This window comes from Aspergillus niger (assembly GCF_000002855.4).
Source record: "Aspergillus niger supercontig An07".
Taxonomy (NCBI): domain Eukaryota; kingdom Fungi; phylum Ascomycota; class Eurotiomycetes; order Eurotiales; family Aspergillaceae; genus Aspergillus; species Aspergillus niger.
The window spans coordinates 1,360,844-1,386,994 of record NT_166523.1 but is presented as its reverse complement, the minus strand read 5'-3'; the positions used below and the strand labels follow the sequence as shown (position 1 = coordinate 1,386,994).

The window sequence follows — 26,151 nt, the reverse complement described above, 5'->3', positions numbered from 1 at the left end:
CATGGAGATGTTGACGCTCAGCGCGCTGGCGACTAAGCAGAGCAGCGCGAGGAAATTCCCGATATGGAAGACGGGAAGTCGACCGAATCTCTCGGACAGCGGCGCGATGAAAAATGGGCCGATTCCTTCGCCGAGTTCCCAGATCGTGACGAGGAGAGTCTGGTCAACTGAGCTGTGTGAATGGAATTCTTGGAGGATTTCGGGTGCCGTGGGTACGATTGTCATTGTTGAGAAGACACTAGATATTGAGGTTAATTCAACGAGCATGCGATAGATTATACAAAAATCGACGAGGAAAACAACAAGGAAGTAATGATGCTCACCTGACAAACCCCATCCATGAAACAACAATCACAATCAGCCATTTGTGCACTGGCGACCAATTCAGCGGGTTTTCCGGGTCGTTCTCGTCAAAGTCCACGAGGACGACATCTGGATCGCTATCTTCGCTGGCATCGGCATTTTCCAATGGCTGTTCGTCGGCGATTTTTCCCTTCTCGTTGTCCACCGTAGTCAGGGATTGCTCGTTGTGTGATGCATTGTGCGGTTCAAATGAGGATAGGATGGGGACCGGGTGGTTGATGGTCTCATCGATGAAAGACATCACTGCCAAGCGGGTGGCATGCGCGAATAGGTTTCTAATCCACTACTGAAAAGGCAAGTGGTAGGAAAAGGCGCATAGCGACATTTTAGGGCCGACATAGTTCATCACGTGGAGAGCCTAACGCGCGATCCTGATCCGGAAACAAGACGTAGGGAGGCCTAGAATTGGCCTGGGAACTTTTTAATTAAGGCATGGGCAGACGTACTAAGTCTAGTCCCCTGAAAGTTTCCATTATCTTACATGTTATTCAAGGTACATGTCTTCGCCCAATAAGGAACCTGTCTTAGTTCTTATCAGCAAAACATGCAATTGGTCTCAATAACTCCACTATTCCCTCCACGCTTTATAAGGCTTAACGGCACGCTCCACTTGGAGAGGCCCACTTGGGACATATTATTATCCAGGTGGTGGAGAACCTACCAACAGCAATTAAGGCACCTCACAGATGAGGGCTACTTGGTAGGTCTTCCATGAGTTCAGTTTTGTGTTTCTCGAGTAAGAGAATGCTTGTGTTTCCCAATGTAGGTCTTATAGGATTGAGAAGCCAAGGCATTACGATCCTAGGTCAGTCAACTAAAAGAATATCATGCACGAAACGATACCAAGACTTGTAAAGCGAACAATCTATTCCCTATTGGAGACCAAACTGATCTATGTATACACGCTATAATTGAAACGAAACCCGCTAAAGCTCATCCTTATCCCAGCCAGAGGAAGTCTCGCCCTCCTCATCCTCGTCAGGGTACGATTCACCGGCCCTTTCTTCCTCCACCTGCCCCTGCTGCTTCTCAGCGGCAACTCTCTTCGACAAGGCCGCAATCTCATCATCATACTCCGTCCACTCAGGTACCTGCCTCCTGGCACGATCCAACTTCGGCTCCTTCGTCATCGGGTTATTGCACAGGTCGATCGTCCGAGCCTGTGACTGCGACTCATCCGAGCACCAAGTCTCACACCACAGCCACTCCTGCGGCAGACTCTTGATCGGGATATGATGCTGCATGTGGTTCGGCAGATCCTGGTCCAGGTTGCTCAAACTCTCGGGGTCAGCTGACAGCATCTGGTACTGTCCACGCAGGCGATCGCCGGCGGCGATGGCACGGAAGCGGTTCAGGTCGACAACGTAAAGCGCGGAGATATGGTAGGGTTGACCACGGAGGAAGTTCTTCCAGTACCCCTGCTTCCAGAAGCGGAAGCCTTCCATCTCGTGGCGGGAGTCGCACATGGGAGTAAAGCCGTACGGAGCGCCTTCGAGGTCAAGGCTGACGAGGTCGTACATATCTGTGCGGACTATCTGGTCGGCGTCGACAAAGATGACTTTGTCGAGGTCGAGAGGGAAGAGAACGTCCAGGAAGAGGATCTTGTAGCCCCAGATTTCACGTTGCTTTTCTTTCTGGGCCCGGAGCCAGTGTGGCCATTTGTAGGTGACCATTTCGTAAGAGAAGTTATACTCCTTCGCAAGGTGAGGCAGGAAGGACTTGAAGGACGGGGAGAGGAATTGTTCGATGAACCAGAATTTCACGCTGTGGTTGGTGTTGCGCATCACTGAGACCATCATAATGTTGAGCATGCGCTCGTAGAGGTGTCCACTGGCGACGGAGAAGATGTTAATGTCAGCCTGTTTGCCGCTAGTGCTGCCTTTGGTGCCGACTCCGACGCTGGAGAGGATACCGGAGGCGAAGTTGAACCCCTTATTCATGTAGTCCATCGCAGAACCTGGTTTGGGGTTGGTCTCGAGGACGTCTTCGGTCTCGTAGCCCTTCTTACGGGAGACACGCGGGAAAAGGGTGCGGCCTTGGAAGGAGAGGAGGGCCACTTCGTTGTTTTCGTCGCCAGGTTGGGGGTTGTAGCCGAGGCTGCCTACGCTGTCGAGGGTGAAGATGCGTTCGCTACGGCCCGGTTTGAGGTTGATGTTCCACAGTCCAGGTTGGGCTTTGAATTGGAAGTATCCGAGATTGGCCATGATGATTGTATCCGAGAAGTGAGGGTTGTTCTCAGTTCCAAGGACAAGCTGAACTCCTCTAGGTGGGGACTTCGTGGTCATATCCCGGGAGTGGCCCTCGATCAAGATGTGTTCCAATGCGTAAATAGCATCGACATTCGAGCCGTCCTTGACGGAACTTAACTTGATATTGTCAAGATCGTGGATAGAATCCTTGGGAGCCACAAGCCAAGAAGAGGGAACATCCATGCCCAGGGTGAGGAGTGCCTCGACGGGAACGCCCGAGAAGGAGGCTGTGGGCCGGGAAACCGACCCATCTTCGTTGAACGATGGCTCCGAATCGAGAACATAACGATAGAAGCGCTTGGTGGGCAGCTCTTTGATCTCCTCGCGCGGGTTCAGGACCAATCTCACTCTGACACTTGCCAGCTCCGACAGTACTTTTAGAATTGGTAGCCACTTCTGAGCAACTTCCGAAGTCGGATCGATAGATGCTACAATGGTAATTGCTGGATCATCGGAATTGGAGACAGTGATAGCTGATTGTGAGTCGTTCCATCTGTTGAACAAATTCAACCGAATGTCCGAAGTCGACTCATATATGCCCTCTGGCACATCCGAGATCGTGGACAGCGTGGTGAGCGAGGTAAGCTTGGCAAAGTCTAGCGGATCAGAAAGCTTCTCGTCGAATTCAAGGGCTTTGACCGCCTTTGCTACCGGAGTAATCCGCTTTTGCTTCTCATATATCAGTAGCTGGTCCAGGTCCTCTGAGGTCAGGGCGGTGTCTTCTGCAATCGGTCCAACGACCCTTCCGTTGATGACAAGTGCCCTTTCGCCCGGAGCGAGTCCAAGCTCTTCTACTACAGCTCGCTGAGCCTCCCAGAAGAGTGCCGCATCCCCAGCTTCCTCATCTGCTGGCGAGGCGGAAGAGGCGATCGCCTCCAAAATCTGGCTGGCATCTACCTCTTTGCCACCATTCAACAATCGACGAACAGCGACAGACCTAGATGCGGGGGACGCCTCGAGCTTAGGATTGTGTAGGAAAAGCATCTCAACTTCACCATGTGTTTTTCGGCTCTCAAGGGCCGCGCTGAGTAGCTCGTAACCGGATTTCTCATCAAAGTTGCCAACAACGATGGCATGGGCACTCTCCAAGGCATTGCTTTCATCTAGCCCTAAACGTGGAATCTGACTGAAGAGCTTCTCTTGGGAGTCCGCAAGCTGCACCAAGTCCACAGCCCGGATCTCTTTCGGGTCCTCTGGAACGATCGCCGGATTGCGCCTATCGAAAGCCTGCGAGAGAAACAATTCTGGCAACCAGGTATCTTCATCGACCTCGGCATCAGCAATCTTCTGCTGAATTAGCTGAGTATCTTTGCTTATTTTTGTGCTCATTTCCTGCGCCCATTTGTCATTGCGGGTGACAGGAATGCCGTTAACAAAAGCATGTGATGGCTCGTGCTTCATCCCCAGACGGTTTAGGTACGCAGTTGTCTTTGATACCGTTGCGTCATATACAGCATTATTCAAGACTTCATCTAGAGATAGAGACACCTTCTCCAGACGAGGACTCCGGTCCTGAGTTGCAGCCTGGAAGCAGGCCTTATCCGGAGAAGCCAACTTATTTTTGGACGCCGACTGCTCCAATTAGTAACTGACAAACAATAGCGGAATTTGGTTACGGGAAAGTTAGTCCTTACCGCTTCAAGGTAATCCATAAAACTGGCCAGACCAAAAGTCTCTTGAAGGTAATGAGCGACCTTGAGCTGAGCAATTGCTCCGTCTGAGAATGTGACCGGAATCAAACCAAATCTGACGGGAATTTTGTTCTTCACAAAGACCTGGATTGTCTTGACAACAATATCAGCATCTTCAGTGCTCGTCAAGTCGACAGGAAAGACAATATTGTTGGAATCGCGGCGGACTGCCGGAAGCTGGCCTGGATATGTGCGTTGCATAAACTACCAGACATTAGCATCTCCGCAATAAAGAATCCCGGATGTACCTACTCCTGCGAGTTCGCTAGGCCACGATTCATAGCGCGCATCCTTTTCGAGATTGTTCAGCCACATGATGACACCACCTCCCTCAATGTCATCACGGTAGTTGTAACGCTGAGGGCCATCCCGTGCCAAGGCCTCTCCAAGCAGAGGGTGTGACAAAAGCTCTACAGCATCTGTAGCGGACAGGCCTAAGTTTCGGAACTTCTCGATCAATTTCCTTTCGCGACGCAAGTGATCCAGAAGAGTGAATGCGTCCACTTGTCGAGGTTCAATCTGAACACCGTTGATCCAGAGCACGTTGAGCCCCGGCGGAAGCATACGCAATCTGCTGGACCGAACATCTTGCAACAGCTCGGTGGAAACGTTGTGAGCCGCAACACGTGCGGAGTATTTGGGGAAATCCTGTGACAGCTTCACAAGTGTGTCAAACGGGTCATCGCTATCCAACACATACCCGACCGTGTTCAGCCCAAGCCGAGAAACTTCGGATGATGACAGGGGTCTCAGGTCATCCAAATCATCTTCTGTCTCATCAGACTTTCCGGACTCAATGCTGCCGGTCCCTCTTTCTTCCGCGTCTCTATCATCAATCACAATATAGTCCGTCCGCTTTAACGCCAGCTCGACACCGTATCCAGACACAAAAACAGGACGTGGAGACCAATGTTGAGGAGGTCTGTATCGCACGCGATACGAGACTTGTCCTTCTTTCGCCATCGTACTCAGTGACTGGTGAAATTCCTTGAACATCGGGGACGCTATATCCGCATACAAAATCGCTGGAGGCAGAGAGGGATCTCCGAAGACACGATCGAAAGGGAGTTCTCGTGGGTCACTACATTGTAGCGGTTAGTCACCAGCATGTAGACACAAATTTGAGATTACCACTCACTCAGAACCCGTAACATCCTGCTGGGCGCGTTCCATAGTAGACGAGCAGTATTGCTTTCCTTCGGAGTGCACCCAAACAGGACAGACCGCATCCTGCGCGGCCATTAACGAATATTGAACCGAAGCATTGTAGTACTGGTAGTGAGCCGTGATCCGCGGACTGGCGGATCTCATCGCCAGCGACAGCTTGAAAGATGAGAGACTTTCAGGGGTCCGTAAGTGTCCATCCTCACGCACAACCTCCAGGAAGCGATCATATAGGTCCTTATCCGTAACAGCGTCATCGAAAATACCGTCGGCGATCCGATCGAGTAACGGGAAGTATGAGGTGGAGTTCTCCTCCGCAGCGGATTCGCTACATAGAGGTCAGCCCAGGAATCAAGAGCATCCAACTAGATCTGTCTGAATTTCACTTACAGTAGCTCTATCAGATAAGGTGGGGAATCAAACGAAGCTTGGAGAGCAACATTGACTGATGGACTAGCGCGTCCCTGGATAGCCAGCAGGCCGGCAATCAATACAGATGCAAGTCGCCATGAGGCGAAATTTGCCAGTCCAGATACCATCGTCACAGCCCACCACGGGAAATGATACCTAGAGCTGATGGCAGCGGTGTTGACTAGCTAGCTGTTCCCGATAAGCTAGCTAGCAAGCACACATAACGGGCGGCGGATAAGCTCGAGGTGATCAATGGCAACAATGTAATTACCAATTCAGTATAATTAATGTATAGACCAATGAGGCATTAAAGATGCCCAGTCGAGCTTGCACAAGAAGTTTCTTTGGGTTGTTGAGCCAAGAGAGCAGCGCTTATAAGTCGGGGGGCATTTGGCCACATCGCGGGATGGGTGAGCTACTACGGTCGGCGCAGCGGCCAAAAACGCCGAACTTCCGCGCTTCAGCTGCGGCCCATTGGTTGGCGACTGCTGTCCACAGTATGAGGCTGGATTCTATAACGAGAATCACAAGGCATATAGCAATTTCCTAGGGTCGATAGAAGCTAGGTAGTGGTCTACAAGTCCGATTTCATAGTGTTCTTTCCTGTTCTGTTGCCCCGGGGCTGTTGCCGGATGGGTGAATGGCTCTAATGGAGACTATGCAGATTGGTGTAACTTTCATTGTTTTCTGGCTAGTGAACAGCAAGATTCGCTAATAGGAACAGGATCATGATCATTTATGTCAGTCAGTAGTCGTATCAGAATGTGTCAGCACTTTTGTCTTTCCAGCTTTTGTGCTTTTTCTCGCCATCTGGCGTTCAATCGCTTCAAAATAACCACCCCATACGCCAGTCTTGTATGAAACCCAACTACCATATGAAATCAAAACAGAAAATTAGCAAGACCTCGATGCACCTTAAATCCCGCATTCAAACTCCCAAATAAATCCAGTGTTGAAGCATCCAGGCTTATATTGATCCTTGTCTTGGTTTCTCCAAACCGCCAAGGAAAAACGAAAGACATTTGAAAAAGATTGAAGGAAAATTGTGAGTGAAAGAAAAGAAGAAGTGAAAGCTAGCACCAGGCTACAACACTCCGTTTCCAACTCATGCGGTGTCCTTGCTGAGTTGCTTCACGTGGGCTCTTTTGCGGTTGGAAGCCTCCCACAGCAGCCGCCTTCTTTTCTGTTCGTCCACCTCAAATAGTGAACTGTCTTCAGTTGAGCGGCCGCCAGTAGTGTCTGACCGGACACCCAGGGCGCTAGTTGATCTCATCTTCTTGAGATTCCTCGCCTTACCGGCATCACCCAACTTCCGGATCTCGCGGGCCAGCCGCTCAAGCGTCGACCCCGGCTTGTGGCTGGGCCCCTTAGGAGAGGGAGGCGGGGGGAGGGGCTTCTCTAGAAGGTCATCCATGCTCTTGCTGCACTCGACAGGCGAGGAAGGAAGCTTCTCCCCGGCATCAAAGCTGATGCCTGAATCGACCTTGCGGCCTTTGTGAGCCCGAGGCTGAGACTCGATACCCTCGTCCATGCCAGCCGGGCCATTCACCACGATGCATTCGTCAATGATCTCATTGGCTGTTCGGAGATACTTGTCTAGCGCCTCCCTGATCAGTGGCCAACCATTGTCCGATCCCTCTGGAGCACCCTGAGCGATCACTTTGGTGAGAACGTCTGGACCGTTGACCTCAACGGCTGCGATATACCGGAAAAACCCGTCCCGCTGAGACTTTAAAACCTGCAGGGTGAGGTGCGAAGTGGGAGGAACGGTTGCCTCTGTGACCGGGGGGAAAAGCGTGTTGAGCATAGCGATGCAATTGGCCTTGTTGAAGGGCTCCATCAACATCTCGTTGATCAACGTCTAGTAAGTAAGTTAGCCAGGATAAGTTTTCACAGTAGCGGCATGTATGCTTACCCAGCGACGCAGACCAACGTATATCTGAGTGTAAAGAGCTTCCACTCGGCGGCCCTGAGCACTGATAGATTCAAGCCAAGTCAAGACGCCAGGGTACTTTTTCGCCAGCTCGGTCTTCTCCTTCACATCATTGGGCTCCACTCCTAGCCTTTGCAGCGCGGCTGCAACCTCTTTCCGGCGACGGTTCTCAAAGTCCTTAAGATAGTCCAAAGCAGTCAATGCCTGGGGGAAATCGACCTCTTCCAACTCGGGGGTGAAGCAACGACGCAGGAATGAGGTGACAAATGTTGGAGGAAGCGAGCAAGGCTGCGTAGGCAACCGCGAGATCTGATGAGTCAATTGAGCTCGGAAATCAGCAGCAGGGTCCAACGAGTCTTGGGAAGTCGAAGAGTTGGTTGGGCGATGAAAGGCCGTTTCGGGAGCACGAGTACCAGGCACCGGTTGTCTCGTGGGATTGCAGTTCAGCGCGTACATGGTGCGCAATGGGATCTCATAGGTACCAGGGTAGCGAAGGCAATGTTCAAAGATCCAGGTAAGACTAGAGCCATCAGGGGCATCCAGATGTTCCTCAACACGCGTCATTTTGGACGACATTGATGGAGATGGTAATGAAAGTCAAGAGTGAAGAATGACAAGGTCAGCTGGTTACAAGGACCGATGGAAAGGCCGGGATATTAAAGCCACTCTGGAATAACAAGCCGGTTGGGTCCAGTCGGAGAAAAGGGAAGCCAAGGGAGTTGTGTGCGACGTGATAAGACGTGCAGGAGATCAAAGTGGGCAGGAGTTACTTGCAATGACGGCTGGCATCAGCTGCGTGTAACCTGTCCTCCCATAGCACGGATATGCGCCTTAAGAATCAAGCTGGGAAGCGACAAGAAATCCCCTTGGCTAGGGAGAGCAGGAGCGCTTATCCCTTTCCTTCTCGGTGTGAGGGGGCAAACGTTCCTGCGGAAGTGCCTCAGTTGGATCAGCCCGGCAGGGTGTCAGTTCATCCGCCGGTGGGGTACGTAGTAGTGGTATCTTTTGAGTTTCTTTGTGATCGGCTTTGAGTGATTGGCTGTTTTCCAGGAATGGAAAACGAAACAGCCAAGGAGAAGCGAAGGGTCTGTTTGAAGGACGGAAAGGCCTCGAGGACGCAGATACTAGATGTATGAACTCGAGTCACACAGAGGCGATAGTACCCGGATAAGGTTGCTTTCAAAGCAAACAAAATGGGCGAATCACGATAATGGAAATGAAGGTTATAAAAAACAGGTAGAACCCTTTAGATAGTTCTCCTTAATCGTGGGATCCTTTTTCTTTTCTATTTTCGATGTATCAGAGAGCAATAAAGAACCAAGCTGGCGGTTTGACGTTAGCCAGCAATAGTTTCCAATGAGGATCTGAGTGGAGAAACGATTGTGGAGAGAACGAGTGAGACACAACAAGGGCGACGAAGGAGGTGCCGACCGATGAAGATGTGGTGTTGGAAGTGGGAAGAAGGGGGAAAGGGAAAGTGAGATGTCTAGAACAAAGGATAACGAGCGGGGATAGCGAGAAATCAGATACTTTAAGAAAGGATCATGAACAGGAACAGGAACAGGGACCAGCAGAGTGTTTTGTGTGGAGGAAGAGGGGAAGGGGAGGTGGATAGCTGTTAGTCAGACGTGAATGGCGCGGACGGCCCAAGTGAAGTTAGCGACTCTGATTGTCTCGACCAGACGCCGTTCTGGACTTTTGGCCGCACCCACTTTCTCTTCCTTCTCTCTTCCGCCGGCCTCCATCCACCTCCCTCCTCGGCCACTCAAGTGCTGCCGTCCATTCCGGTTTAACTCCAGGATCGATCGGCTTCATCCCGGTTCCATGGATGTCACCCGTCCTGGTGAAGCTCCAGTCCGTCTTTTCCAACCGTTTCGCTTGCCAATCATGGCCCGCTAGTCTAACGGTAGACGAGATTGTTTGTTTACTAACATCCACGCACCAGTCTGTTTAGGATGTCTATGTGGGATAGCAACTATAAACCCGCTGGCTTGTCTCTTAACAATGTACTTTCTGATGGCGGATAAGCAGCCAGATGCATCAGGGAAGAAAAAAAAAAAAAAAGGCCCCTCTCAATTGCAAAACAAACCCACATTTGGTGCGCAGCTGATTTATTTTTACGCCTACTTACTCGCCACAGGCCGCATAAGGGGATATGCACGGAGAATGCATCGTTGACCAGCCAGACTTCCGCGTAAGAGCTTCGGGCTCCAGCAGGCAGGATTTAGTCCGCTCGGAGGACAAACTCCTTCGTGGTCGGCACGAACTAACCTCCCAAGAAGGCTTAGGGCGCCGATAAATGGGGCCAAATAGACGGCGGACTTTCGAAATTCAAAATTGAGCCCTGGCGTCCGTTCTGGTGGCTGTGGGGGGTTTTCTTCGCTCGGTCTCGATCTTTTGGCCGCACCAGGCAATGAAATTTTTGCAGGTCGTGCGCGCCTCCCTCGTAATTCGAGTCAGATGGTTGATTGATCGATTAATGAATTACTTGATCCATCATACCATGCCAGATTGGTACCATTGAACGTGCGAAACTCGATGGAGACTAGAGACAACGAATCCCACGGTCCAAAACCTCGGTTCTACCGGGCTGTCAATTGGGGGCGTGTCAGTCAAGGAGGGTCCGCCAGTGACTCTTGGAACCGTCCGTGTGGGTCTCGAGTCAGGACACGCAATCTATCTCAGGACGGCCACCCACGGAACCACCAGACAATGAACAGATTAGCGAAATGAGGCAACTATTGACGCTCGGATCTCTCGCTGGGCAATAAATAGTATCGCCAGTGCGTCATACCTGAGGCTCGGGTTGACATTGCGTACTACGTACATGGTTCTCCGTACAGTCGTACACATCAGAAACTTAAAGAGAACGACGACGCCAGTGCGAGTGGGATGTGTTCACTCTTCTCTTTCTAAGACATTCAATATGGTTTTACCTGAAACAGACTAACACGGGTGGGACACATACGTCTGTCATAAGCAACGCCTTAACCTGAGCATACGAAGTGTAGTCCTGGGCCCTGTGCCAGCGTTGCGATGCGATTCTGGCTCTCAGTTGGCCAGTTACTAGTAATGATCGGAGAAAGTACCGTTCAGTCCAGTATACATATTTGCATGTGCACAACCGCCTATGTTAGCCTCAGCTCCTAATGACACTGTGATCTGAGCCACAATAGAATGGATATACTCACTTTACTGGAAAATTTATGGATAAACATTGGTCCCGTTGCTTTGTCTTCCGTGAGCAGGGAAGGGCAAGATTGTCGCGAAAGAAAGAAAACCGCCCAAACGATTGGCCACTGCCAATTCGGCGATCAATTAAAGGGCCTGATCCTGCATGCAGGATTGTGGGATGTGATCTACCACCTCGCCCACGAGGGACATGATTCCATCCAGGATGTTGGGCGCAAAAGCACGAAACATTTACGGAGCAGTGTACCCAAGTACCCAAGGGGGAAATGGAAACGAGTAAGATCGCCAAAAAGTAACAGTCTGTAGCTGCCGGTGATCCAGACGCCTTGCCTATCCCTTTTTTGCCGGAGCGTCCGGGAACGACCGCAGAGCCGGAGATCGTCTATGCCAGTCCATCTGAGACAAGCAACTGATAAACCCGCCCCTTATTGCCGGGATACGGCGATCAGTCAACCATGATTTCATTGCAGGAGCCTAATTGACACTAGCGATCAGCTTTTGTCACAAGGGGCAAATCTGTGCCTGTCCACCCACGGTGGACGGGATTACGGACTACATAATCAGCCATGCTACGGTGAGCCTGTCTGCGCCTTTGGCGGACGATTTCTTCAGATGCTGCTGCATTAGGTGTAGGCATCACGAACCATCCTGTCCGATGTGGGATTGCCTGCAGTAGCTTTCCGAGGATGAGTGTAAGGCGACGCAGCTAATTCTCGCGGACTTTCTATTGTCCAGCCATTGGACACTTGATGAACCAAGGATCGCTGCACTTGTACACCCACCGAGGAACACACAGTCGATAGACCTTTTTGGTAAGTTATTGCCTGTACACTGGACCTGGCTTCATCCTGTCCGGGGAGAAGCATTGGGAATCAATGCCAGGCGTTCGGTGACCCAACACTAATGGCTTCCAACCTTTTTCTGTGCCACATCTACACCCCATAATGAGTGGCGAGCTGAGCCTCTCCTGAACAGCAACCAATACCCTCAGAAGTGGTATTCGACGCAGTGCCGTCTCCACGACACATACTCTTTGGCTCGCCTCTGCAAAGTGATTAGCACTAAGTGCCGCATCTGTAACCTTTGGAAAAGTTCAGTAAGAAGAAGCAGAGGATTAAGAACTTCCTGGTTGCTTCGATTAGATACCAACTAATCTGCAGCATCGTGAATGCGCAGGAAATTGTTACGCTGCTGATGACTTGCCACATAGTAGCCCATAAGGATCCAGTACCTTGTCTCTCCCCATCTTTTCAGCTGCCCTCTCAATCACACACTACTATATCGCCCCCATTGCACGCGCCTCATAATCAAATGTAAATGAAGCAATATATTGTGTAAGATTTGGAAGAACATACGATTCCTATTCGGCGAACCGGAATTACTATCGGGTAACAGATCATCGTAGTGCAGGATCTCTGCATATGATGTGGCCACCCACATGTGTAGGACCTTAATTTCCCTTAAAAAGAGGACTGGCTAACCCTTAATTAGATATAAGAGAAAATGCATTGTTAGGAAACCCATGTTGTCCGCAATCGGTGAGATAGACTCTTCAGTGCTGCCCATTAGCTCTGGAATATAGATGAAGCCGGACTATGGTCGCCATCGGAATTCTAGTTCTCAGTCCACTAGCTCTGTCTTGGTAATTATTTGGTTACATTTGATATTGATTTGCATTTTACTTTCTGTTTCTTATTATCATTCTATTTTATTTTTTCCCTCGGTTATATGATGTGTCCTTAACCGATTCCATATCCGGAGTGAGAGGTAAAACAGAAAATAAGATTAGCTGAGATTGACGGACGCATGTGATACTCTGATGCTTACATGCAGACTGAGTGTAGTCTGTTTTCGTTGCAAGATCTTTTGTTTCTTTGCTCGGAGGGTTGTAAATTGGCATCTCGCTATATGGATTCTCTTATTTAACTCTGTTTTCGACCTTTTCCAGCATCGATACCCTTCTAAAGATCTAGATATATACTCTCTTTACTATCATTGATGATACACTGGCAGAGTGTCCATCTTGCTGTCAGGTCTGCTACATCATAGCTGACGTGGGCCAATTCATTATATGACTGTAATTTGGATGGATGACACACAGAACATAGTTGTAAAAGTTGTGGGACTATTTCGTGTGGGTTGCTTTGTTTCAAATGTAGAAAGACTTTAAGACCATGCGTAATACAGACTTTCCCCTTGCTATGCCACTTAGCCATTAGTATATTAGCCGGATAGGTGGGTGGTAGGTCTCGAGGGGTGTCTTTTTGTTCATAGTCATTTATTGTGCTTATCGGTGGAACTGTATACGACCTGTTGGTGGTTTTTGTTAGTGGTGAGTGCTGAGTGCCTGGTGGTTAATGTGGAGCGATTGATTTGTCTGTGGATACAGAGGAGATGATAGACGTCATTGTGGGGTGACTGCTGATAATATATACTAGTAAGTACTGGCATTTAATAGATTTTGGATACATGAATTGAAGCGAATGATACATAGAATCTGGACTGCCATGTTATATATGCAAGTCAGTACTAGAAATGATGACACTGGTGAATATATATAGTGTCCGCTAGGGGCGAATCGGCTCCGTTCAGCAGTTTACATCCGGCATACGAGTAGTAGGCTATTTCCAGTTCCATCCCATCATTGAACGAATATATATTTTCTACTCGTATGCATTGAACACTGATTTTTGCACGGATGAACAGACGATCAGGTTCAATTTTGATCTTGCAATTGCGTGCTCATTGGTTGCCACATGCGCTATGATCATACTACTAGGACGTCCTGTTTTGCGTCTCCGGGTAGTCGCCTAACACTCATCAGTGCTAGATATGACGGGGATGGAAAAGCAAATGATAACGGACAATGCTAGCCTCCTACGTGGATAACGGAGCATTGAACGAATAGTCCCGAATGGACGGGATCTGGCCGGAAGCTTCATCCAATCCCCCTTCAATCAGTGCGGGGTGAGATGCAGCTCTTCATGGACACTTCATCGACTCGGCCCGCCATGAAGCCCTCGCTCAAGCCCGCTCACCCATATCCGGGCGATTGACGAGTAGGATTGTATTAACGCCCAATCTCTCGATAAGAGCTTGTCGCTCGGCGTGTTGACTCGGCCCAAAAAGAAGTCCCTACATAAGGCAGACCACCAACCCTGGCCCAGAATACGCAGACAACCGACAGCGGCTGAATCCATTATCTCACCCTCCAATTCAAGTCTTGCATTACCGGTAGACGATGTCACTTCATCCACTTGACCCCGCTACTGCGGTCGAGATCGAACAGGCTACCACCTTGGTCAAAGACGCTTATCCTGGGATTCCCCTGCATTTCAAGGCCGGTGGTCTACAGGAACCACCCAAGGAGGCTTTGCTCAATTTCCTCGACGCTGAACACAACAACAGACCCCTACCTTTTCTCCCAAGATGTATATTTCTCAATTGGTACATCAAAAGGACGCCTAGGTTCTTCGAAGCCGTGGTAAATGTATCCAATGGCACCTTTGTCCACCACGCTGAGCTTCCTCGAGACTTTCATGGCCCGGGCGACCGAGCGGAGATGAACGAAGTGGCCCAGGCTGTCATGGCTGATCCTGCAGTACAAGCAGAGATTAAGCGCCTACAGATTGATGACACCACGGTCGTTCTTGACCCGTGGGACTATGGTGTGGATGGCGAGGACACACAAACGAGGCACGCTCAAGTGTTCATGTACATGAGAAACCCTGCAAACAACGACCCAGACTCCAATCACTATAGCTTTCCGCTAGACTTTATGGTCACTGTTGACTTGTGCGCCATGAAGGTGAAAAAGATCATCCGACTTCCTCTTGGGGCCGATGAGAGCGTGACGCACGGCTCTAATGTACTTCATCGTCGTACGGCTCCAGAGGAGCCTGAATATGACCATCGTCTGCAGAAGACTCCTCCGCGGATGACATTGAAACCGTACCAGGTGATTCAGCCCGAGGGTGCCTCCTTCACTGTCAAAGGTCACCTTGTCGAGTGGGAGAAATGGCGATTCCGAGTTGGGTTCAACTGGCGTGAAGGTCCTAGCTTACTGCCTCTTGACTGAATTTCTTCTGACTCTGGACAGGATTAACACTGCATGACCTCTCTTTTGACGGTAAAAGCAACTTCTACCGTCTATCGCTCGCTGAGATGTTCGTTCCGTATGGTGATCCGCGCAATCCCATCTACCGTAAGGCTGCGTTTGATCTGGGGAATGTGGGAGCAGGTGTAACGGCCAACAACCTTGAGCGTAAGGACCTCGCTCCTCCATTCGGAGTATCTAAGCTTATTCTTATCAGTTGGCTGCGACTGCCTGGGGATGATCAAGTATATAGACGGTCACGTCGTTTCGGTAGACGGGAATGCATCTCCTCGACCCAATGCGATCTGTATCCACGAGATTGACAACGGGATCCAATGGAAGCACACCAATCACCGTACCGGTAGAGCGACGGTAGTTCGCAAGCGCCAATTGGTTCTCCAGACTATCATCACAGTTGCCAATTACGAGTACATCTTTATGTGGTACTTTGACCAATCTGGTGAGATCACCTTCGAGACCAGAGCGACTGGGATCCTCTCCACTCAACCTATTGGAAAAGACGTCGTGGTCCCGTGGGGAACCCGCGTGGCAGATGGTGTCATGGCCCCGTACCACCAGCACTTGTTTAGCCTTCGGATTGATCCTGCGATCGGCGGAGTGCGCAATAGTTTTGCTTCCACAGATTCTGTGGCCATGCCATGGGATGATCAACTCAATCCTCTTGGTACAGGCTACGTGACAGAGCAGAAGATCCTCGACCGAGCAGGTCATGTTGATGACGACGTCAGCAAAGGCCGGGTATTCAAGATACTAAATGAAAACATTGAGAACCCGGTCTCGGGAACCCCTCTGGGGTATAAACTCGTTCCTCATCGGTCCCAGGTAAAGTCCTCCCTACCCAGTGTCCCCGAAACCAGCAGGGGATTAAAAGAACCGGATAACAAGAACACAAAGAACAAGTGACTGAGCACAGCGCAAGGTAGCGATGCTAATTCCATTGACCGAATACAGATGCTCCTAGCCAAACCCGGCTCCTGGCATTGGCGGCGGTCTGAATTCGCCGAGCACTCGATCTGGGTCACCAGGTATCACGACGCCCAGCTCTTCCCAGCCGGAAAATACACAAACCAGTCGTTGGGTGGCACAGGCATCAAGTCCTGGGTTGAGTCCCGGGAGAACGTCCGCAACCAGGATATTGTCATCTGGCACACTTACGGTCTTACGCATAACCCTCGTGTGGAGGACTTCCCAGTAATGCCGGCAGAGATTGTTCAGGTGCATTTGAAACCTTACAATTTCTGTTTATTCAATCCGACGAATGACGTACCTCCATCTAACCAGCAGGCGAATCAGAGTGTTGAGTATAAGGCTCCAGAGCCGGTGGGGTCTGTGTGCTGCAAGAGTAACTTGTAGAAGCTTTTGATTCGCTTGATTCGTTGAAATGTGGGTGTTAGGTCACACAGATAATAATAGCGGTCCTATAATATCATACGGCTGTTTTAAAGCTCATGTAGCTCAAGTCATTCCAGAGACACTGTTTGCGTTGGTCACCTACAGCGGAGAGTATCGCCGGCAAGGAGATTAAACCGGTGGATGTCGAATGACGCACATAGAACAACGAGCAGAATATTAGCAGGTTAGAGTGAATATCTTTGAAACGTTCTTGCTGATCATGTCTCCTTGGTTTCTATCACCATACCTCATGGCCAACAAGGGAGTTAGCCTGTATCAGTCTCATCATCGAAGCTGTTCACAAGATCGGCATGCTGCCATTGAGCTTAAATCCTCTAACAATAGAAATGTGGTGTCATTAGCAGCAGCGGTGTTTCATTCACACCTTCCCTTTTAATTATGAGCCGACAACAACCGACAGACGTTGGGAATGTAATGAGGGCGAGACTCCAGAGAAGTGGCGACGTCAACAACAGCAACAGTCTACAACGAGCCAATAGGCGAAGAAGCCGGAGACAAACAAGGTTATAACTCTGGATTTGCTTGTGACCAAACCTTGGGTGACTACAGTGGATGATACAACGTTGGGATGCATTACTCCCCGAAGGCCTCGAAGCACGTGGCCGGAGGGGGTTTCTGCGACGCAGTCTCTTACCTGTCTCGCCCCTGCGGTTTCAACTGGCCACTGATCACTGTGGGCTGTGACGCCATGTTCCCCCACTCATGGCGGGGCAGTCAGTCTCTGTCGATGAGCTATCCTTCTCTTCATAGTAGCTACGTTAGTGAAGCTGACCTGGTTAGCGCACACCGGAATCTACGAGAAAAGTTCAAAGCCAAAGCAACAGGCCACGAGAGCAAGAGACACACTTACGTGGCATATCATACACAATCAGGATATCCATCTTAAAGCGAATCAGTGGCAAAGGGATGGAATTATCCTTCATCACGAGCTCCTCCAGTCATGATGCTATTTATTTCACAATCAATGACGGTATCTTCATGAATCATGGTGGAGATTACTAGTGTTTCAACGCACAACGCTTCATCACTCATTACCTAAGATTCCAACGGACGATATGAGAGGCGGAATGTGCTGCCGCTGTAACCTTGAACGTGGGGGTGGGATGCTTTGGGGGACCTAGACGTGACCGGGGAACAAACCAGGGCACAGAAACTTATCTGACTCGAGAAAAGGTAGTGTCTTCTGTGACGGCGACTCAACACGCAAGTGAAATGTCTGGGCAGGGGGATGACGGGCTTGATCTCACCAAGGGAATGGTGATGTCGATCCATGAACTCGAGAATTCCAGAGTGACTAAGTGGCCACCCTGGCTGAGCAGCCACCCCGAGCAAGACCGTTCTCAGCAAGGAGAAAAGAGAGGTAGCGAAGCCGCGTGGCATTCCAGGCCCTACCAAAATTGCAAGGTTTAGGTTATGACTGACGTTGTGACTTGAAGTCCAGCGATAGACAGGCCAGGTTTACGTGTTTCATCCATGGTTGAGCTTCGTCTCTCCCCACGGGTTGACGAATCTTAATTCCGACATACGACGGCAATGTCCTACTCCTTCCTATTTGGGTATTTTGCTGTGGCCTTTTTTGTTGCAGCCAATGCGGGGAATTCAGTATATAATGCACTGTGTCGCCCTCACTACAGTCCAAAACACCAGTCAAATGCCTTCATCTGATCCAATACTTTGCAAACCAAAGACCATCCGTCTCCACAGCCCCTCAACATCATGTCTGCAGTGGCAGAATTCCTCCATCTGCCCACGACGGTAGTACGTCGGGCACCCCGCCTCAGTGCGGGCATCTCTCAACTCACAAATCGACCCGCCATGCCAGGAAAGCTGGCAGCCATTTCCCATGGCAAGCTACAACGCGAAGCTGCATCTCAAACCCCCGACCTTCGCCGCTGCCTAGGCCACCACAACATTCTCATCCGTTGCGTGAAAGCAGCCCAAGAAGACAATGCCCGAGTTATGAAAGAAACCTATGAAGATGATCCAGATCTGGCGCCCACGAGCGGAGAGTCAGAATTTCCGCCCATCCGGACGCAGATCACCAACGCTGTCAAGACTATGGTGCGAAACCGGCGCACTACCACAGCAGACAAATCCTCAGATAACGGACTGGTTCGTGTGGATGCAAATGGTCCGGAGACGACTATACGATCGAAACGACGCGGAGTTCTTGCAACGATGTTAGGGCTGAAAGGCAAAGGAATATTCCGGAATTCGCAGACGAAGGATAATTTGCGCATGCATTCTGCTTTTTGATGATATATCGGTGCATGGTGTACTTGGGGGTATATCTTTTTGGATGGAGTTCTGATTTGATTTGAGAGCGTCTTACGAGATATAATGATGTGACGACTGTTATGACTTGCTACGATGAATATGTTGCTTATGAAGGCATTTTGAACTTAGCATATGCAATCCATATCACACACAGAGATTGAGTTCTAGAAATTGTAGACCTTTGTCTTTAACTCCTTAGTATCAAAATTACACCATTCTGCTACGATGGCACTTGCATGATGAAGCACATCCACTGAGAGTTGGAGAGATATCCGGATCTACACATCCCAACTCTAATCCTTCTAGCCGAACTGATATCGACATATGCACATCATTTTTCTTCATGTGCAGAACAATGGTGCTGATCAGAATTTAGGCTTGGCCATGATCTAGCTAAGTGGTGAAACAATTGATATATCTGCGAGACACAGATTACGAACTTAGTATGACTCACAAATGCTGACTATAGTCTCTCTTCATCAAAGGCAATTATTTTCAGTTCTCCGAGAGCTGCTCCGTTGTCAGTATATAAAACCAGTATACCTATAAGGATCAGTACTATGTCCTTAAAAAATTGGTTAATAAGCATTTCTATCGTCCAGAGGTTTAGTAGTGTGCAGATTCCCCACCACTTCAACTTCTCCAAACCCAAACCAAGAGAACCAAATCCCACAACAACAAAAGGCATGGCTGACATTAAGTGGAGATTTTCTCTCTTCCACGCCCCACTAACTAAATCAATTCTCCGTTGACCATTATGACGTGCCTACTATCCAGACCACTAGACTCCCTCCAGTAACCAAGTGGGGTGACAAGTTCATACCCGGTGCCTTTAGCATCACTCACGCCCAAATCTGCCCAATAACAACCCACCCTCAACAACCGCCAACACATCAAGCTTATAACGGATCTCCACCCAAACCACCAGATGAAACATGGCACCTGGAATGGACTGCATTGGGTTTCAAGCACCTCGAGCTTGATGTGTTGCCGTGTGATTGGCCCAGTGGAAATCATCATGGGATGGACAGCTCATAGGGTATGAATTGATGTCTTACTCACTGAGTGAATAATGCATACTGGAGGTAAGAAGGGGAGAGGTAGGTATATCCTGCGTGTTCCCCCCAGTTGCGTCTCCAGGAAGTGCAGTGAATTCTCCGTTACTTTGGTCCGGTCGTGTTAGCAACTATTGTGCTGCTGCTTGACCCCCACCCCCTCTTGTTCGACATTCTGGAGGTCATCTTTGACTACTATTGCTCGGCTGAAGAAGAAGATTTGAGTGTTAGTGTTAGTATTAGTTGGGATAAGTCTACAACTACGAGTACGGCTTCATCTACAGCTACAGACATGGTCGCCGGCGGCAACACCAGCAACATGTCGGCTAGATATACTCCCAATGTGAAGCCCGAATTTGACGATGATCTCGAGGAGTATGAGCAGCCAGAGCTATCGTGAGTATCTTCCCTTCCTTTTCACCACCTCCCAGAACCACTTACTAACCATGTATACATGGCATGAAACAGCCCCTACGAAACCCGCCTCGTAATCGTCCTCCTCGGCCCCAGCGAGCGCAAATTCTCCATTCCAGAATACTACCTCAAGCAGTCGCCCGTCTTCGCCGACATCCTAAGCACCTACCCGAACTTCATCACCCGGACGACCCCCTGCATCGCTCTCCCAGACATTGACGACGACATCACCCACACGATCGTCCACTACCTGCACACCGGCACGTACCAGACCCTCCGGCATGGCGGCGACTGGACAAAGACCGAGTACCGACGCAGCGTGCTCGCCTACGCCGCCGCATCCAAGTACGAGCTCAGCGGACTACTGACCCTCTCCAAGAAATACATGCAGAAGCTAGACAAAGACTTATCCATCTTCGACGTCCTCAGCGTGGCCAGAAAAGCCATCACCAAAATCCCGGACTGGGATCAATGGTTTTTCAGCGTGTATGTACGGAGCCGTCTCGCTGCGGCGTTCGATGAAGATGAGGATTTGTTCGAGAGTCCGCGCTTCCAGTACCTTCTTGGAGCGGAGCCGGGGTTCGTGACGTGCTTGGTCCAGGCCATGGTAGCTATTTACGAGGCGAAGCTGTCTGAGCTGAAGCAGTATCCTAAGATAAACGGATACCACCATCATGACAGAGACGAAGACAACAGGGAAGAGCAAGAACATGATAACACTAATGGTGGTGGATACATGGAACCTATACCCACCAGCCCCGGACGAAACTACAACAAAGCGGTAATCTTCATCGAGGAGACCATGTCGGACAGACAACCCTCCGAGGGCGCCCCCTCGGAGGCAGGATATCCGGACTCAATCCAAGAAGAGAACCTCACCACCACAAGAGAACACATGGAAGCGTTCCCCGAACTAACAGATGACGTGTACGTCCCTGAAGCGCAGCAACAGGAGGAGCGATACGCCCCGACCGAAGAGACGATCGTTGAGGAGCCAGGACCGGAGACCGAGACGAAGACACACGGACTAGATAAAGACATAGTGACTGAGCGGTGGGGTGCATGGCGCAACTGGGCAACCAAAGATAGGGACTGGTACAGGAACGACATGCATGATGGAGCGACGACGGTGGTGCCTGAGAAGCCTGCTGTTCCTGAGCCGCCGCCGCCCGAAGACCCTGTTCCGGAGTACCCCGAGATGCAGCGCTCCGTGACGGAGGAGACTGCAACTGAGAGTGTTCCGGCGGAGAATGTCAATGTTAATGGGAAGAAGCTGGGGAAGAAGAGCCGTAAGAAGAAGATGCGGGCGCTGTTTTCCTCTGCGGAGGAGCCGAAAGCTGAGCTACAGGCTGCGTATTGATTGGTCGTGGGGGTTGGCGGATGGGATTATGGTAAGACTGTACAAAAGCTTTGGCGTTTGGGATTTGTTTTAGTAGAAAGTCATCATTGACGATACTGTCTTAATGTGAATACGAGAATAAATGAATTATTGGAATACAACGAGAATTGCTTTTAAGGAATGTCGCGATAAGCCCGATAAGAATCCCGACAGACTTAACGCTAACCACATTCGGCATGGCACCTTCAATTTCCCAATTCCATCACTTTACTTTATCGCTGCTTCGCTCCTCTTCATTCCCTCATCTCGATATACAACAACCCACTCGCTGCTTCTTACCAGCAACCTCGAACATACCCTCTATCACCCGCCCAAGATGACACCTGCTCCATTAACCAAAACACTCGAATTCGAGAAAAAGAACCAGAACATGCCAAAACTCCCCAAACGTTAGCTTTCCTTCCTCCGCCTCTTTTCACGCGACAACCCCCACTAACCCTGCTACGCAATGTAGATGTGAAAGTCCAAAAGCGCCCGATCCCACATCCATCCACTCCCTCCCCATACTCAGGCTCCTCGTCACCCAAAACCATCTACGTTTCATCCAGCTCCCCCACAATGGGCGTTGTCAAGCGCGTCCAGAAGTACCTTCGGGCGGCGGAGAACCGCGCCACGGCAAAATTGCTCAGCGGAAATAACAAGGGAAAGAAGGGCGACCGAAGGAATCAGTTCGCGCAGTTGGCGCGAAGTAACGAGGCGTTGAAGAAGGAGGAGGTGTTTGTGAAGGCCACGGGGCGGGCGATGGAGAGGGCATTGAAGGTGGGGAAGTGGTTTGAGGCGAGGGGAGAGGAGTATACTGTGAGCGTGAAGACGGGGAGTGTCCTTGTGGTTGACGATGTGGTGGAGGATGAAGAAGAGAGGGAGAAGGCGGTAGAGGAGAGCGAGAGGATGAAAAAGGAGGTTGAGGAAGCAAAGCTGAAGGGTGAGTATGGGGAGTTAACCAAGTCGGCGATGCGGAAGAGAAAGAGGGCTGTTGCGCGGTTGGAGGGCGAACAGGAGCTGCCGGAGACGAGGACGAGGTGGGTGAATATGGTGGAGGTGGCAGTTTCATTGAAGTGAGGCATTCCATGGAATGGTATTATATTGCAATGAAAAAAGGAGGACAATGGAGCCAACCGGCACGCTACTGAGACCAGCCAGGCAGGTAAGGCCCTTCATTTGCGGGCGCCATGGCCAAGCATTTCTGCAGATGCAGACGCAACTCAGCAAGCAGGCCCAACTTGACTTTAACCGCTTTTTGGCCCTCGAAGTACAGCAATGGATCCAGACTTGGTATCGATTGTGCCCTTGCCCGGTGTCTTGACGGCGGCATCAAAAGCCGCCTTGGAAGATTCTTCCGGCTATGCAGCGTCTACCCAGCGTCCATGTGCAGCGGACGCCCAGCAGCAACGTACAAGCGTTGGCGGGCGATCTATCTCACAGAATTTCAGGTATTTTTTTTTTTGGACAAGGGCACGGCAAACCCTCTAGGGAACTAGTGTTACAGAAAATCAAACTGTGCTGTTTACATCAGAAGCAACTTCTAGTTGTTTTGTTCAAATCCTTCCCGCGCCCTTTTAATAGCACTACTAGCAAGGCGACCTAATTCTATCACAAAGTCTTCGAAGAGCTTAATGTGATAAGCCGACAATCTCGGGATTTCCGGTGGCACACGTGTTCTGATATGTGTTGGCACTGACATGAACAATTCCAAGTCGTCATCGATGCCCTCGTGCGTTGGGTTGAAGAGTATGTTGGAAAAAAGGTGGCAAACGGCTGTCAAGAAATAGGGAAGACAGAACCTACGAGACATGTTAATGATCAAACAGAATGAACTTGCCTACAACCAACGCGTACCTCAGGTTATTCTTGTTGAATTCGAGGCGGTCATCTAGGAATTTCTGCAGCATCGATCGACTCGCTTCAACGCTGATAGCGAGGCTTGAGCCCGCTTTAGATGTGTCTTGATTTTGGACCCAGGAAGAGCATCTTCCACTTGCTTGGTGGATCATACCCATGCAATACAGGTAGTGTAATTGAAAGATCGTATTTTGCATGTCCAAGGCGTTTGTTTCCCGATCAATGAGGCGTGGCCGAAAGTTGGTGGGAATAGACATTCTCCAAATTTCCAAGGCGCTGTCAAGATCGCGAATAGCGCCCAATAATTGGGCATCCGTCTGGCGCAGAGCTTTCAAGGAGTATAGTCGATGGTATACCTCAGACTGAAGCATGGCAAGACGTATGCCTGCGAGGAATTCTGTCGCAGTGTGGTGGATATCAGGGAGAGTGAGGTCGCACTGATTCTCATCCAGGCACGGAGAATGACCCGCGCGTAGACTAAACTCCTTATCCATGATGTAACATATCCAAAATAATTCTCGGACATGCAGGCTCCTCCTGAACTGATCGTCATCGATGTAGACTGGAGCAAGGTGACCATTTAGATGAAAGACGAAGCGTATCGCGGCTGCTAGTAACATCTCGAGAATCAGGATATTCCCTGTGATTACCAAGGAGCAAAGACTCTAAACGTGCATAATATCTTAGTACCCGCCTGCCTTGCTCACTTCTCACACTGAAATTTCCTTTCATCTTCCATAACCCAGTGCAAGGTTGTCAAACTTACGAGCATCAGATTGGCCTGCAGACCATCTATAGTAACAGACTCATGCAGCATCCGGGGGACCAAGTCGTGGGCAGTCTGAAGATGGTCCTCTGTATGTATTACTCTATTCCCCTGTTGTTGGCCTGCTGCATGTAGGCAAATTGTCGTGAACGCATGAATGCAGGCCCTAGCGCTGTCAGCACCAGGAGATGAGATACTTGTTTCATTATGGTAGGCGGCAGCGACAGTTGATTCGAAGAGCACTCGGTCTACAAACGGAAACAACCTGGCAAGGTCTGAATTTTGCCAGTCGTCGAGTAGCTGATACAGGAACTCCTTGTCCGGAAGCGGTAGTGCATGCGCGGCGCCATTCGACGTTGATGGATCGAGTGTAGATGGCCTTGGTGACGTATATTCGAGATTTACGTCTTCGCCGGTGCGTTCCTTGATCCACTGGCGGCCAGTAGCGGAGAAGAACGGCAGGCCATTGAAGGTGCATAAATTCCCGAGAGTATGTCCTCCGACATGGAGATTGCTCTGGGGCCCAACAGTGAAGGTTAAGTCCGAACCACTTTGTCTTGTTGGCGCGGCTAATTGGCCGGTCACGTCTACATTTTACCCACAACAGGGTCAGTGTCTTTCTCAGTATAGATATGAATTCTCAGATCATTGAATGGAGGCTGGAAAGGGCAGTATATGTTTACCTTGAGAAGCAATAGGTATTGCTGTGGAATCAAGCCGTTGAGTGCTTTGGACAAATTTTAGTGAACAACCATGACTGCATTGAGAAAACCATACCCTGAAGAGTCATGGGATTTAGAGCGTTCCTGAATACGCTCCTGGTTGCGCTTGAAAGTACAAGGAATATCATGGTGATGGCACCAATTGCAACGGGGCGTTGCTGCATCACACTGGATCTAGATTGGGGTTTCAGATCGGATTGGACATGTAAGGAGTCGAAAATAGCAATCTGTACCTTTCTTTTGTAGCAGGCATCACAAGCGCGACAAATTCGCCGTCGGCGTTTGGGACGAGGTTTTGCTATAGATGGTCCTGACTGCATGCTTGGAATGGGAACTACATCATCCTTGACTTAGTTGTAGCAACTAGAACCCCGGTCGGAACGCTGCGGCGATCGACGTCTCCGGTGCATCACGTGAGGCTGCCATCGCGAATATACTACTACCGATTTCAAAAGCGCCAACTATGGAAATATAGATAGAATATACGCAATTGATGAGATCGGCCTGGATATAGGTCGTCAAGTAAAACAAGAAAAGCATGAAATGGTCATTCATCGCTCGGCTGAAAAAAAGGAGTATGCTATGATAGACTAATACACACAAAGGCGGGTGAGCCTTTTACACGACCTGCTTCTGCCCGTGAGAAAGAGACATTGACATAGAAAGAAATCCCACTGCTGCCAGGAAATCGTTACTGGTACAACAGGGCGCCCACGAGGAGTGATATCTAGGAACAAACAAGAAAAGTGAGAGAGGGTCATGCAAGTTATGCAAAAAGGATAACTGCACATAAGAGGAGGTCAAGAAGAGGGAATAAACGGAAATAACGGGGAACGAAGAAGAATCAACCCATAGACCCAGCGCACAATCCCTGCTGAGCGTCGGAGCAGAATACAGGATGGGACGAACTAGAAAACAGAACCAGCGGAGAATCAGAAAGAAAAGGTATAAAAGGATCGGAGGTTGGTAACTTGAAGAACAAGATAAGCTTTTCAAGGTGCTATCGAATGCACAATTTGTGACATGCGCCAGCAGAAGGCAGGATGTGCTTGCCAAAATGATCATTTGTCCATCTTCTGCCAGCCATTCAGGTAAGCCATCAACCCAACGCCTAGAAGCACCACTCCAAGCATAGACGCAAATGGA

At 49.9% G+C, this 26,151-nt stretch overlaps 9 protein-coding genes across 9 annotated transcripts; 4 read left to right on the top strand and 5 right to left on the bottom strand.

Moving 5' to 3' along the window:
- Positions 1-604, bottom strand: An07g06440 (uncharacterized protein; the record flags this gene model as incomplete). The annotated part of the gene is made up of 2 exons (XM_059748528.1): positions 1-238; positions 324-604. Coding segments are annotated over 2 exons (519 nt in total), but the record flags the coding sequence as incomplete, so codon positions are not given.
- Positions 605-1,289: 685 nt separating this feature from the next.
- An07g06430 (uncharacterized protein) lies at positions 1,290-6,006 on the bottom strand (the record flags this gene model as incomplete). Its single annotated transcript, XM_001391683.1, has 5 exons — positions 1,290-4,184; positions 4,247-4,507; positions 4,556-5,384; positions 5,442-5,795; positions 5,858-6,006. 5 exons carry the CDS (start codon positions 6,004-6,006, stop codon positions 1,290-1,292), a joined length of 4,488 nt encoding a protein of 1,495 aa, XP_001391720.1.
- A 977-nt stretch (positions 6,007-6,983) lies between these two features.
- An07g06420 (uncharacterized protein) lies at positions 6,984-8,375 on the bottom strand (the record flags this gene model as incomplete). Its single annotated transcript, XM_001391682.3, has 2 exons — positions 6,984-7,739; positions 7,794-8,375. 2 exons carry the CDS (start codon positions 8,373-8,375, stop codon positions 6,984-6,986), a joined length of 1,338 nt encoding a protein of 445 aa, XP_001391719.3.
- A 1,092-nt stretch (positions 8,376-9,467) lies between these two features.
- Positions 9,468-12,031, bottom strand: An07g06410 (hypothetical protein; the record flags this gene model as incomplete). The annotated part of the gene is made up of 10 exons (XM_059748526.1): positions 9,468-9,651; positions 9,744-9,824; positions 9,939-10,250; positions 10,330-10,487; positions 10,780-10,831; positions 10,918-10,966; positions 11,175-11,385; positions 11,509-11,670; positions 11,759-11,851; positions 11,942-12,031. The coding sequence occupies 10 exons, from the start codon at positions 12,029-12,031 to the stop codon at positions 9,468-9,470; spliced, it is 1,392 nt and encodes a 463-aa protein (XP_059600963.1).
- A 2,213-nt stretch (positions 12,032-14,244) lies between these two features.
- On the top strand, positions 14,245-16,473 carry An07g06400 (uncharacterized protein; the record flags this gene model as incomplete). The annotated part of the gene is made up of 4 exons (XM_001391680.1): positions 14,245-15,055; positions 15,103-15,267; positions 15,317-15,942; positions 16,072-16,473. 4 exons carry the CDS (start codon positions 14,245-14,247, stop codon positions 16,471-16,473), a joined length of 2,004 nt encoding a protein of 667 aa, XP_001391717.1.
- Positions 16,474-18,249: 1,776 nt separating this feature from the next.
- On the top strand, positions 18,250-19,186 carry An07g06390 (uncharacterized protein; the record flags this gene model as incomplete). The annotated part of the gene is made up of 2 exons (XM_001391679.3): positions 18,250-18,645; positions 19,010-19,186. 2 exons carry the CDS (start codon positions 18,250-18,252, stop codon positions 19,184-19,186), a joined length of 573 nt encoding a protein of 190 aa, XP_001391716.3.
- Positions 19,187-19,882: 696 nt separating this feature from the next.
- Positions 19,883-21,639, top strand: An07g06380 (uncharacterized protein; the record flags this gene model as incomplete). Its single annotated transcript, XM_001391678.3, has 3 exons — positions 19,883-19,910; positions 19,994-20,261; positions 20,334-21,639. The coding sequence occupies 3 exons, from the start codon at positions 19,883-19,885 to the stop codon at positions 21,637-21,639; spliced, it is 1,602 nt and encodes a 533-aa protein (XP_001391715.3).
- Positions 21,640-21,994: 355 nt separating this feature from the next.
- On the top strand, positions 21,995-22,737 carry An07g06370 (uncharacterized protein; the record flags this gene model as incomplete). Its single annotated transcript, XM_001391677.1, has 2 exons — positions 21,995-22,067; positions 22,133-22,737. 2 exons carry the CDS (start codon positions 21,995-21,997, stop codon positions 22,735-22,737), a joined length of 678 nt encoding a protein of 225 aa, XP_001391714.1.
- A 463-nt stretch (positions 22,738-23,200) lies between these two features.
- On the bottom strand, positions 23,201-25,133 carry An07g06360 (uncharacterized protein; the record flags this gene model as incomplete). The annotated part of the gene is made up of 5 exons (XM_059748525.1): positions 23,201-23,459; positions 23,515-24,182; positions 24,284-24,852; positions 24,882-25,010; positions 25,061-25,133. The coding sequence occupies 5 exons, from the start codon at positions 25,131-25,133 to the stop codon at positions 23,201-23,203; spliced, it is 1,698 nt and encodes a 565-aa protein (XP_059600962.1).
- Between the last annotated feature and the right edge of the window lie 1,018 nt (positions 25,134-26,151).